The sequence below is a fragment of the Pseudophryne corroboree genome, chromosome 11 (assembly GCF_028390025.1).
Source record: "Pseudophryne corroboree isolate aPseCor3 chromosome 11, aPseCor3.hap2, whole genome shotgun sequence".
Lineage (NCBI taxonomy): Eukaryota > Metazoa > Chordata > Amphibia > Anura > Myobatrachidae > Pseudophryne > Pseudophryne corroboree.
In genome coordinates, this window is record NC_086454.1 from 96,244,187 (window position 1) to 96,257,679 (window position 13,493).

The 13,493-nt window shown below is 47.0% G+C and overlaps 1 protein-coding gene across 1 annotated transcript in view; it reads left to right on the forward strand.

The window, feature by feature from the left end:
* MYBPC3 (myosin binding protein C3) overlaps window positions 1–13,493 on the forward strand; it is a 226,943-nt gene that overhangs the window by 107,261 nt on the left and 106,189 nt on the right. The window contains exon 13 of the mRNA XM_063944593.1: window positions 2,619–2,724. Within this exon, the coding sequence (XP_063800663.1) occupies window positions 2,619–2,724 (106 nt within the window). The remainder of the gene's footprint in view (window positions 1–2,618; window positions 2,725–13,493) is intronic.

Below are 13,493 nucleotides of genomic sequence, written 5' to 3' on the forward strand. Positions count from 1 at the left end.
TTTTTTGCATTTTGGGAGTTAGTGGGGATAGCTTTTCCATTTGGGACAACCATTTGTAGAAACGCCTTCACTCGCCACGCTTCGGGCGCGATGTCTCACTCCGCTTCACTTCACTTCACTCACCACAAGGTTAGTAAAGGTTATAATTTGTGACATGGATAGTCAAGGATGGAAAAAGTCCAATAACATGAAAAAAAATCCCAAAACATGTCAACCATATATGTGTTGACCACTGCCATTTCGACCATTTGAACCTGTCGACATATTGCCATGTTGACCTTTTCCAGTGTCAACATTTCATAGGTTGACCTTTTGTCCATGCTGACTTAATGCATGTCGACCATATGGTGTCGACCTAGACATTGTGGATCTATAGTCCGGGTCCCTCCTTTGCCTTCCCCAGAGCCTGGGCCCACAGGAACCCTCCCGGTAGCCCGACTGGTTTCCCTACTGCTAGGAAAAGGTATTTTTCAGCAAGAAAATTAACATAACATTGTACAGTGATGCAAATCTGTAAAGAGACCTAAGGGGTATGTATCAAAGCTTGGATCCAATCTGCTCCTACTATAACTCATTTTTCAAACACAGCCTGTAACATGGCAGGTAGGAGCTGATTGGTTGGCACGTTAGAGCATATGTTCTAAAGGGGGGTACACACGGAGAGATCCGTGCTTAAATTCTAAGCAATCTGACTTGCTTAGAAATTAAGCACGGATCTCTCCGTGTGTATGCCCATAGCGATAGCGATGCACAACCCTGCTCGACGCTATCGCAGGCTCTAGATTTGGCAGGCATGCATGCCAAATCAAGTAGATTGTTCACTTCACTGCTGTGTGTAGTGAGCGGCCCTCCGTCTCTCCCCCCCCCCCCCCCCCCCCCCCCTCGCTCAGCACACATCATGCTGTGTGCTGAGTGGGGGAGAAGGAATTTTCTAGAGGTGAATAACACCCCAACTCCTGGCGCAGATAAAAGAGTATATACTTAATTGAACATCAGCTGCACACACTAGAGGATTAGCAAATTTATTATTTGGGGGTGTTGTTTCTGAGTGGGGGAGAGATTTGTGCTGAGCGGTCTGTGCTAGATCGCTCAGCACACATTTCCCCCGTGTGTATGGGGCTTAAGCTTTGGAGAGAGATTAAGGGGCAGATTTAGCAACGAGTAATGTTCTTGTTATCTCTCGTTATGAATCTTAAATGGTGTTCCAGTCAATCAGCTCTTGTGCATACAAATGACAGGAGCTGATTGGCTGGAGCACCATTTATCACTCGTAACGAGTGACAACAAGAATATCACTTATTGATAAATCTACCCCTAAGTACCAACCAACCAGCTCCTGTCATTTTTCAAACACAGCCTGTAACATGATAGGGTTATCTGAAGACTACAACACAGCTTTGGCTGTACCATTTGTTATCATTACCATCATAGGCGTGCGCAGCACATTTTGTTAGGGGGTGCACCGTCGGAGGGGTGTGTCTAGCACCGCTTTTGGGCATGTCTAGCACCATCTATTGATGGCCAATGCAATATAAAATATCCACCCTTGTACCAATCCTAATAAAGCAGATACATTGTCAGATGTTGTGGTGTGCACCAAACAAACACCCCTTATGGCACTCACTGCAATTACACTGCTCCTCCTCAGCCTGGTCTGGCTCCCTCTCTCTTTCCCCTGCAAGCTGCAGTCACTCACTGACACTGACAGTCGCAGACTAGTACTGCTGCTGCTGGAAAAACGTGTTACGTGTCAATGTTGCTGCCGACCGCCTGCCAGTATTGAATTTGTCTTCCTAAGAAGAACGCTGGCTGCATGCTGATTCTTATCAGTGGCTGGCGTTGGCATAGCATAGAAGGAGAGAGGTGGGCATGTGGCGGGTGTGACGGGTGGGCGTGCGAGCAGCATGATGTAATCACATCACATCATGCTGTTTTTGTACATGGAGGTGGAGCCGGGAGTTTAAAAGCCGGTGGCAGTGGCACCCTTGATTAACCCAGGCGTCTGGTCACTAATGCAGTCCTGACAGGGTGCAGTGCAGAGGGGACAGTAATCAGCCTGCTCGGCGATTGCTGCATCAGGCATGTGAGATCGGGGTGCCAGACATTAGGGGGTGCCTGTGCGCACCAGGCACCCCCCCTGCGCACACCTATGATTACCATCTGACTTTCTGTCTAGTTGATTGTTGTTATTTGCTAAAAGATAAAGATGATGATTTCTTTGTAATTCGCAAGACATAGGGCCTAATTCAGACCTAATCACAGCAGCAACATTTTTCTCTAATGGGCAAATCCATGTTGCACTGCAGGTAGGGCAGATGTAACATGTGCAGAGAGAATTAGATTTGGGTGGGGTGTGTTCAAATTGAAATCTAAATTGCAGTGTAAAAATAAAGCAGCCAGTATTTACCCTGCACGGAAACAATATAACCCACCCAAATCTAACTCTCTCTGCACATGTTACATCTGCCCCACCTGCAGTGCACATGGTTTATTTTGCTCCTGCGATCAAGTCTGAATTAGGCCCATAGATACAAATGGCTCAAAAAAATAGGATTCTGTGGATAATTTCCATGTTTGAACAGGCTTGTGTTGACCAATGTTATCCACTTCTCTTTCAGAACCTCCGGTCCAGGTCCTCCATCCCCTGGAAGATCAAGTGGTCATGGTCGGAGAGAGAGTGGAGTTTGAGTGTGAAGTGTCGGAGGAAGGAGCACAGGTCAAATGGTAAGAGACACCGGGCCTGATTCAAATGTGGACGCTAATTGAGCGCAATGACAATGTTTGCGCAGTTGAGCAGTTATTTGCTACTGGAGGTACTATATAGTGACCACAAGTAATCTCATTGACTCTACATTTTACTCTTCTGTACATGGGTCATCCATGCATTCTTATCCCAGCAGATAATAACCAGCTCTATCAGTTGACATTGTTGTCAACCTTGAAAATGCTTTTGTTTTTGTTTTTTACTGAAAATGTTATAAACTTTGTGATAGAATTATTGAGACTTTATTCTGCTAAGGGTGGTCCGTAGTGTGGAAACATCAGGGTGGCTCGTAATGTTGTAACACCCTTATAAAAAGAAATGAGTATGGATATATTAATCCAGTGTCTACACAAGTTATATGGGAGTGGGTGAAAACTTTTCAGGGAATGTACCAGTAATTGTCAACTTTATTGAGATGCTTCCATTTACATTTTGGGAAATGCAGAATGTATAGAGGACAAAGTAGAACTCATCAGATTTACAATAGTCATAGGGGTAAGTCAGACCTGATCGCTAGGATGCGTTTTCATACAGCAGTTGATCAGGTCTAAACTGCGCATGCGTATGCACCGCAATGCATAGGTGCGCCGGACAAGTACAAAGCGGATCACTGCTCAGTTCTGGGTTTGTGTGAAGGATCCATTCGCACGGGCGTTTGCAAGGAGATTGACAGGAAGAAGGCGTTAGTGGGTGGCAACTGACCATTTTCTGGGAGTGTTTTAAAAAACGCAGGTGTATTCAATCGTTTGCAGGGAGGGTTCCTGACGTCAATTCCGGTCCCAGACAGGCTGAAGTGTTCGCAGCGGCTGAGTAAGTCCTGAGCTACTCAGAAACTGCACAAAATCTGTTTGTACATCTCTGCTACACATGCGTTCACAAACTTGCACAGCTAAAATACACTCCCCCTGTAGGCGGCGACTATCTGTTCGCAGCAGTGCATAAATCACCTGCTAGCGATCAGGTCTGAATTAGGCCCATAATTCTCAACATGGTTCAAACATCAGCAGTGAAACTGACATACAAAACTGTTAGATCGCAGCGTGTCTACTCATAATGGCATATCTGCAATTTTTTGGAACTCCTGGCCACTGAGAGGGCTGGGTACCCTGTGTCATTAAGTCACACCCCCATTACATCATAATCCCGGAAATCACGGATCTAAGAAGAGGGGACAGGGCCAAACTGATGCAATTCTCATAGAATTATATCATAGTGGACCCACCCCTTCCACAGGGATCTGCAATTCCTGCCATTACACTTCTCATCCTGATCACTTCCCTAGGAATTGTGCTAGGTGCCTGAGATCCACCTACTCTTACGGAGGACTACGCAAAAAAAATTCAGCCTCCTGGCTGTCCATGAGAGTAGGTAAATATGCATAATGGATTTTCTCTGACGTCCTAAGTGGATGCTGGGGACTCCGTCAGGACCATGGGGATTAGCGGCTCGCAGGAGACAGGGCACAAAAGTAAAAGCTTTAGGACTAGGTGGTGTGCACTGGCTCCTCCCCCTATGACCCTCCTCCAAGCCTCAGTTAGGTTTTTGTGCCCGGCCGAGAAGGGTGCAATCTAGGTAGCTCTCCTGAGCTGCTTAGAATAAAAGTATAGACTTAGGTTTTTTTATTTTCAGTGAGTCCTGCTGGCAACAGGCTCACTGCATCGAGGGACTAAGGGGAGAAGAAGCGAACTCACCTGCGTGCAGAGTGGATTGGGCTTCTTGGCTACTGGACATTAGCTCCAGAGGGACGATCACAGGCCCAGCCATGGATGGGTCCCGGAGCCGTGCCGCCGGCCCCCTTACAGAGCCAGAAGAGTGAAGAGGTCCAGAAATCGGCGGCAGAAGGCATCTTGTCTTCAAGAAAGGTAGCGCACAGCACTGCAGCTGTGCGCCATTGCTCTCAGCACACTTCACACTCCGGTCACTGAGGGTGCAGGGCGCTGGGGGGGGGGGCGCCCTGAGACGCAATGAAAACACTATTTATGGTAAAAAATACATCACATATAGCTCCTGGGCTATATGGATGTATTTAACCCCTGCCATTTTACCTCATAAAAAGCGGGAGAAAGGCCGCCGTGAAGGGGGCGGAGCCTATCTCCTTAGCACACAAGCGCCATTTTCCCTCACAGCTCCGCTGGAAGGACGTCTCCCTGACTCTCCCCTGCAGTCCTGCACTACAGAAACAGGGTAAAAAAGAGAGGGGGGGGGCCACTAATTTGGCATATAAAAACATATATAGCAGCTATAAGGGAGAAACACTTATTTATAAGGTTGTCCCTATACATATATAGCGCTCTGGTGTGTGCTCGCAAACTCTCCCTCTGTCTCCCCAAAGGGCTAGTGGGGTCCTGTCCTCTATCAGAGCATTCCCTGTGTGTGTGCTGTGTGTCGGTACGCGTGTGTCGACATGTATGAGGAGGAAAATGGTGTGGAGGCGGAGCAATTGCCTGTATTAGTGATGTCACCCCCTAGGGAGTCGACACCTGACTGGATGGTCTTATTTAAGGAATTACATGATAGTGTCAGCACTTTACAAAAAACTGTTGACGACATGAGACAGCCGGCAAGTCAGTTAGTGCCTGTCCAGGCGTCTCAAACACCGTCAGGGGCTCTAAAGCGCCCATTACCTCAGTCGGTCGACACAGACACGGACACTGACTCCAGTGTCGACGGTGAAGAAACAAACGTATTTTCCAGTAGGGCCACACGTTACATGATCACGGCAATGAAGGAGGCTTTGCATATTTCTGATACTACAAGTACCACAAAAAAGGGTATTATGTGGGGTGTGAAAAAACTACCCGTAGTTTTTCCTGAATCAGAAGAATTAAATGAAGTGTGTGATGATGCGTGGGTCTCCCCCGATAAAAAATTGCTGATATCTAAGAAATTATTGGCATTATACCCTTTCCCGCCAGAAGTTAGGGCGCGTTGGGAAACACCCCCTAGGGTGGATAAGGCACTCACACGCTTATCAAAACAAGTGGCGTTACCGTCTCCTGATACGGCCGCCCTCAAGGAGCCAGTTGATAGGAAGCTGGAAAATGTCCTAAAAAGTATATACACACATACTGGTGTTATACTGCGACCAGCGATTGCCTCAGCCTGGATGTGCAGCGCTGGGGTGGCGTGGTCGGAGTCCCTGACTGAAAATATTGATACCCTGGACAGGGACAGTATTTTATTGACTATAGAGCGTTTAAAAGATGCGTTTCTATATATGCGTGATGCACAGAGGGATATTTGCACCCTGGCATCAAGAGTAAGTGCGATGTCCATTTCTACCAGAAGATGTTTATGGGCACGACAGTGGTCAGGTGATGCGGATTCCAAACGGCATATGGAAGTATTGCCGTATAAAGGGGAGGAGTTATTTGGGGTCGGGCTTTCGGACCTGGTGGCCACGGCAACAGCTGGAAAATCCACCTTTTTACCCCAACTCACCTCTCAGCAGAAAAAGACACCGTCTTTTCAGCCTCAGTCCTTTCGTCCCCATAAGGGCAAGCGGGCAAAAGGCCAGTCATATCTGCCCCGGGGTAGAGGAAAGGGAAAAAGACTGCAGCAGACAGCCTCTTCCCAGGAACAGAAGCCCTCCACCGCTTCTGCCAAGTCCTCAGCATGACGCTGGGGCCTTACAAGCGGACTCAGGTGCGGTGGGGGGTCGTCTCAAGAGTTTCAGCGCGCAGTGGGCTCACTCGCAAGTGGACCCCTGGATCCTACAGGTAGTATCCCAGGGGTACAGATTGGAATTCGAGACGTCTCCCCCTCGCAGGTTCCTGAAGTCTGCTTTACCAACGTCTCCCTCCGACAGGGAGGCAGTATTGGAAGCAATTCACAAGCTGTATTCCCAGCAGGTGATAATCAAAGTACCCCTCCTACAACAGGGAAAGGGGTATTATTCCACACTATTTGTGGTACCGAAGCCAGACGGCTCGGTGAGACCTATTCTAAATCTGAAATCTTTGAACACTTACATACAAAGGTTCAAATTCAAGATGGAGTCACTCAGAGCAGTGATAGCGAACCTGGAAGAAGGGGACTATATGGTGTCCCTGGACATCAAGGATGCTTACACTTATGTCCCAATTTGCCCTTCTCACCAAGGGTACCTCAGGTTCGTAGTACAGAACTGTCATTATCAGTTTCAGACGCTGCCGTTTGGATTGTCCACGGCACCCCGGGTCTTTACCAAGGTAATGGCCGAAATGATGATTCTTCTTCGAAGAAAAGGCGTCTTAATTATCCCTTACTTGGATGATCTCCTGATAAGGGCAAAGTCCAGGGAACAGTTGGAGGTCGGAGTAGCACTATCTCGGGTACTGCTACAACAGCACGGGTGGATTCTAAATATTCCAAAATCACAGCTGATCCCGACGACACGTCTGCTGTTCCTAGGGATGATTCTGGACACAGTCCAGAAAAAGGTGTTTCTCCCGGAGGAGAAAGCCAGGGAGTTATCCGAGCTAGTCAGGAACCTCCTAAAACCAGGAAAAGTGTCAGTGCATCATTGCACAAGGGTCCTGGGAAAAATGGTGGCTTCTTACGAAGCGATTCCATTCGGCAGATTTCACGCAAGAACTTTTCAGTGGGATCTGCTGGACAAATGGTCCGGATCGCATCTTCAGATGCATCAGCGGATAACCCTGTCTCCGAGGACAAGGGTGTCTCTTCTGTGGTGGCTGCAGAGTGCTCATCTACTAGAGGGCCGCAGATTCGGCATTCAGGATTGGATCCTGGTGACCACGGATGCCAGCCTGAGAGGCTGGGGAGCAGTCACACAGGGAAGAAATTTCCAGGGAACGTGGTCAAGTCTAGAGACTTCTCTCCACATAAATATACTGGAGCTAAGGGCAATTTACAATGCTCTATGCCTAGCAAGACCTCTGCTTCAAGGTCAGCCGGTGCTGATCCAGTCGGACAACATCACGGCAGTCGCCCACGTAAACAGACAGGGCGGCACAAGAAGCAGGAGGGCAATGGCAGAAGCTGCAAGGATTCTTCGCTGGGCGGAAAATCATGTGATAGCACTGTCAGCAGTGTTCATTCCGGGAGTGGACAACTGGGAAGCAGACTTCCTCAGCAGGCACGACCTCCACCCGGGAGAGTGGGGACTTCACATGGAAGTCTTCCACATGATTGTGAACCATTGGGAAAAACCAAAGGTGGACATGATGGCGTCCCGCCTCAACAAAAAACTGGACAGGTATTGCGCCAGGTCAAGGGACCCTCAGGCAATAGCTGTGGATGCTCTGGTAACACCGTGGGTGTACCAGTCAGTGTATGTGTTCCCTCCTCTTCCTCTCATACCCAAGGTACTGAGAATTATAAGACGGAGAGGAGTAAGAACTATACTCGTGGCTCCGGATTGGCCAAGGAGGACTTGGTACCCAGAACTTCAAGAGATGCTCACAGAGGACCCATGGCCTCTGCCGTTAAGAAGGGACTTGCTTCAGCAAGGACCCTGTCTGTTCCAAGACTTACCGCAGCTGCGTTTGACGGCATGGCGGTTGAACGCCGGATCCTAAGGGAAAAAGGCATTCCGGAAGAGGTCATACCTACCCTGGTCAAAGCCAGGAAGGAGGTGACCGCACAACATTATCACCGCATTTGGCGAAAATATGTTGCGTGGTGTGAGGCCAGGAAGGCCCCCACGGAGGAATTTCAACTCGGTCGATTCCTGCATTTCCTGCAAACAGGAGTGTCTATAGGCCTCAAATTGGGGTCCATTAAGGTTCAAATTTCGGCCCTGTCGATTTTCTTCCAGAAAGAATTGGCTTCAGTTCCTGAAGTCCAGACATTCGTCAAGGGAGTACTGCATATACAACCCCCTTTTGTGCCTCCAGTGGCACCGTGGGATCTCAACGTAGTTCTGGGATTCCTCAAATCACATTGGTTTGAACCGCTCAAATCTGTGGATTTGAAATATCTCACATGGAAAGTGACCATGCTGTTGGCCCTGGCCTCGGCCAGGCGAGTGTCAGAATTGGCGGCTTTGTCTCACAAAAGCCCATATCTGATTTTCCATTCGGACAGGGCAGAACTGCGGACTCGTCCCCAGTTTCTCCCTAAGGTGGTGTCAGCGTTTCACCTGAACCAACCTATTGTGGTGCCTGCGGCTACTAGGGACTTGGAGGACTCCAAGTTGCTAGACGTTGTCAGGGCCCTGAAAATATATATTTCCAGGACGGCTGGAGTCAGGAAAACTGACTCGCTGTTTATCCTGTATGCACCCAACAAGCTGGGTGCTCCTGCTTCTAAGCAGACGATTGCTCGTTGGATTTGTAGTACAATTCAGCTTGCACATTCTGTGGCAGGCCTGCCACAGCCAAAATCTGTAAATGCCCATTTAAACGAACAAAACACTTAAAACACGAATAAGTGAACACATTAGAAATATCAAAAAAGGATCAGAAGAGCATAACTTATCAAGGCATTTCAGAGAATTCCATGAGAGCGATCCAAGCTCTCTGAGATTCATTGGCATAGAAGAGGTAACACCAAACTGGAGAGGAGGAAACTTTATGAACAAGATCAACAGGACAGAACTTAAATGGATGTATGAATTGAAAACATTCACACCTCGGGGACTAAATCTTGACAATGAAGTCAGATCCATCATTTGCAAGAAGAACTAGAATCCAAATAGGGGGCAGTTAACCATAGCCTACAGCTGATTCCGTAAGAAAAAACAGAGTAACACACAAGAGTAACTCGATAAGAGTCCCAATCATCGTGGGATGAGCATAGACCCAATATACGAGGGATTAGTATACAATAATAATATCAGGAACACATGGGCACTTTGGACATAGGTTAACAAAGATTCATTCAGATTCAATTAATTATTCCATATCTTCACACCACATACCAACCACCCTTCTCCAACCGGTATCCACCTACGTACCCTCCCCTTTTTCTCCTTCCTTCCCCTTTAAATTCAACACAGTTTTCCCCCCCTTCCACTCCCGTACCTTTCCCCCCCCCCCCCCCCCCACTCCTCCCTCATGATCCATATAACCAATTAATCCTACCCACAGTGAAAGCATCTGGCTCCGCCAACATAACATAAATCATTGTACTTAAAAATAAAACACAAATCAGATATGGTATATGGTATGAAAAAACGTTAGACAAACACTATATTCATTTACTAGGTTCCTATAGTGATTATCTCTTCATTCCATAATAGTAAGGGTATTATGAGGGATGCACACGTATAATCCCATCAGGGATTACAACTATCAGGGTCATTCCACATATGAAACTGACACTTATAAGGGTTGTCAGTCTGTATTTATTCCACGAGATTGAAAGGTTGGCATTGTCGGTGTTTTATATTTTCACCAAAACATGGTATGATTCACTAAAACATCAGAATGACTAATAAGGAGGCTCATATGCATTGTCAAAGCTGCAACTGAAATACTGCATCAAATGTAAAACGTACTAACGTTTAAATCAAAACAGACAGGATCAATTACAACCCAGCATGCGTTCCTGATTAACCAACAATCAATCAATTAATTGCAGCCAATCAGAAATTAGGAGGGACCATATAAAGAGTCCCATGCAGCCCAGAATGATACACTGCTCCCAGAGGAAGGCCAATTAAGGCTGAAACGCGTTGGAGAAAAACGACACATCTAACACATCTAACATCTAGCATCATTCGAACACCCGCTGTAAAGATCAGCCGCTTCCAGATCCCACAGTCTCCTTCACTGGCCAGTGAAGTAGAGCCGCCGTGGGTGCTGCAGCGCGCCGGGGACCGAACGCCAGTAACAGGCTGACAGTGCCCGGAAGTGCCGTAGCCGCCGGTGATTCCGCCGCCCCGAAGGTCCGTGCCTCGGTGTGCAGGCTGCACACAGGGGCTCTGCGCCGGCCGCGGGGAGAGAGACGGAGGGACAGACGAACGGACACAGCGGGGGACGAGAGGCTAAGACGACAAGAGGAAGAAGGGTAAGTATATGCACCTGAGGGTTACGGGACGCCGCACCCCCAGAACATATATCCCCCAACTCACATCTCCATTGACATTTATACCAGGAAATTCACTGCGATCAGCAGGACTAAAAGACGGCCCTAATTAGGGCAGTGATAACACATTTAAGATTAAACGTTAGAACTTTTGCGATCAGCAATTGAACCCTTTTTATTTCTATGTTTTGTTTTTATTTTTTCATTATTTTTAATTTTATGTTGTTTTCATGGTTTTTTCGGCTAGTAATCTGGACACATTAATTTGGACCTTTGAAAGAGGTCAAGTACTCCTGATAATTATTTTACAGGAGAGATTTCACGCAATTGCATGGACTGAAATAACCACAATTAGTTACAAAGTTAACCTTATATTTACCAAGTATCTACAAGGAGCACTGTGACTCCGGAAATAAAAGTTTAATTGTTACATCAAACTGATATTAGCATTTTTTCAACATCAATACAGAGTATGATTTACACTTGTGATTCATTATTATTATTTTCATGAATAAGAACACATAGATAAAGTGAACATCGAAACTGCATTAGTTCTTATCAGGGGTTGAGCGCTGTGTTGTTTATACTCTGCAAACTTTTCCAGTAGGTTAGATCACCTACAAACATCAGCAGCTCGCCACACCCAATAGGGGGTTGACATTACCTCAGTGCGCAGGTGGTAACCCTCCAAAATTGCCATTCCACAAGGAAGGTGGGCTCATCTTGGGCGGCTGCCCGAGGGGTCTCGGCTTTACAACTTTGCCGAGCTGCTACTTGGTCAGGGGCAAACACGTTTGCAAAATTCTACAAATTTGATACCCTGGCTGAGGAGGACCTGGAGTTCTCTCATTCGGTGCTGCAGAGTCATCCGCACTCTCCCGCCCGTTTGGGAGTTTTGGTATAATCCCCATGGTCCTGACGGAGTCCCCAGCATCCACTTAGGACGTCAGAGAAAATAAGAATTTACTTACCGATAATTCTATTTCTCGTAGTCCGTAGTGGATGCTGGGCGCCCATCCCAAGTGCGGATTGTCTGCAATACTTGTACATAGTTATTGTTACAAAAATCGGGTTATTATTGTTGTGAGCCATCTTTTCAGAGGCTCCTCTGTTATCATGCTGTTAACTGGGTTCAGATCACAAGTTGTACAGTGTGATTGGTGTGGCTGGTATGAGTCTTACCCGGGATTCAAAATCTTTCCTTATTGTGTACGCTCGTCCGGGCACAGTATCCTAACTGAGGCTTGGAGGAGGGTCATAGGGGGAGGAGCCAGTGCACACCACCTAGTCCTAAAGCTTTTACTTTTGTGCCCTGTCTCCTGCGGAGCCGCTAATCCCCATGGTCCTGACGGAGTCCCCAGCATCCACTACGGACTACGAGAAATAGAATTATCGGTAAGTAAATTCTTATTTTTTTTCTTCTTCTAAGGTTAAATGATGATTGACAGTCCAAGTTCCATGGTTACTGGAGTTGCACCTATGGCTAACAAGCCGTCCTTCATTCTTGCCCATATTATTGAAGTCACAGCTGGCTTGGTGGCAGTTGATCTTTGCATGTACACAAGAGCTGCTAATTAACTTGCCTCTCTTCTGCAATATTTAAACCTAGGCATCTGTATTTATAAACTTTGAGTTGATGGCCTTGTTTGGAGGTAAGTGGAAGTTCCTTGAAATGGTGCGAGCAGCTGAGTCTCCTGTTAACTTGACCCTTTGCCACTTTGAAACACGAGCCTCTGGTCACTGTACGTGTTTACACCATGTCTTTTAATTATGAGTTTGGAAGCCATCGTAGCTCTTTTTTATAATGAGAATTACCACTCGCATTCCAAGAAATGAGTCTTACATGTCTCTGAGGAACTGTTGGCACTTTACCAAACCTACTTGCACCGTTCTTACAACCTTTATAACTGACAGAGGATATATTTCAGCATTCAAAATAGCACCTCTCTTTACTGGCCTATAGGCTCCTGTACCAAGTCTGTAAATCTGACAATACCATCCCAACTATGTCGCGTCACAGCTGCCAAAATCCGTCTTCAAGCATCGCAAACTCGGAGAGTTAAACTTTGTCAGCAGAACTACGAAAGGCACCTTGGAAGAACCTGAGTTATTTCTCACAATCCATGGAACCTTGCATGGACACACAAATCTCATCCCCATTCAACACTTCTTTTGTAATATGTGTACCTTTTCTATATCCTAGTGTACTGGCACCATGAAATAACAGGGCCGGGGTTATGCTTATAGTGAAGCACGCTGGGGGAGATGTCTCAAGCAGCAGGTTAATATAAATTTATACAAAAGTGCAAATTTCCTTATTTAAAAAGTAGCAATTAGGGCTTTTTACCTTGTTGGTGGTAGATACCCAGTCTTTATATATAAGATATCTCGCATGTGCCTGAGTCAGCTGCATAGGGGTAAGAAATGAGAATGCCCTCGTCTTTGGTGCACTTGCGCGCCGTCGTAGATTTTACTGATTTTTTTCTCAAGCGGACATGACCACGCCCACAGGATTTGACCACACCTCCACTGTCAACTGGTCCCACCACTGCCCTATATGGCCCTGATGAGAGTTGGATGTTACAAGGCTGACAGTGCAGCTACTGGTGTATCTATAATGGGTGCAGGGTGTGCTGTGCACTCGGGCCCCTGAGTCCAGAGGGGGGCCCCCACCGCACACGCTGCACCCATTTTCTAAATACTGACCCCTCCGGAGTCCCACGCTGAAGTCAGCAGAGCTCTGGAATCACTGTGA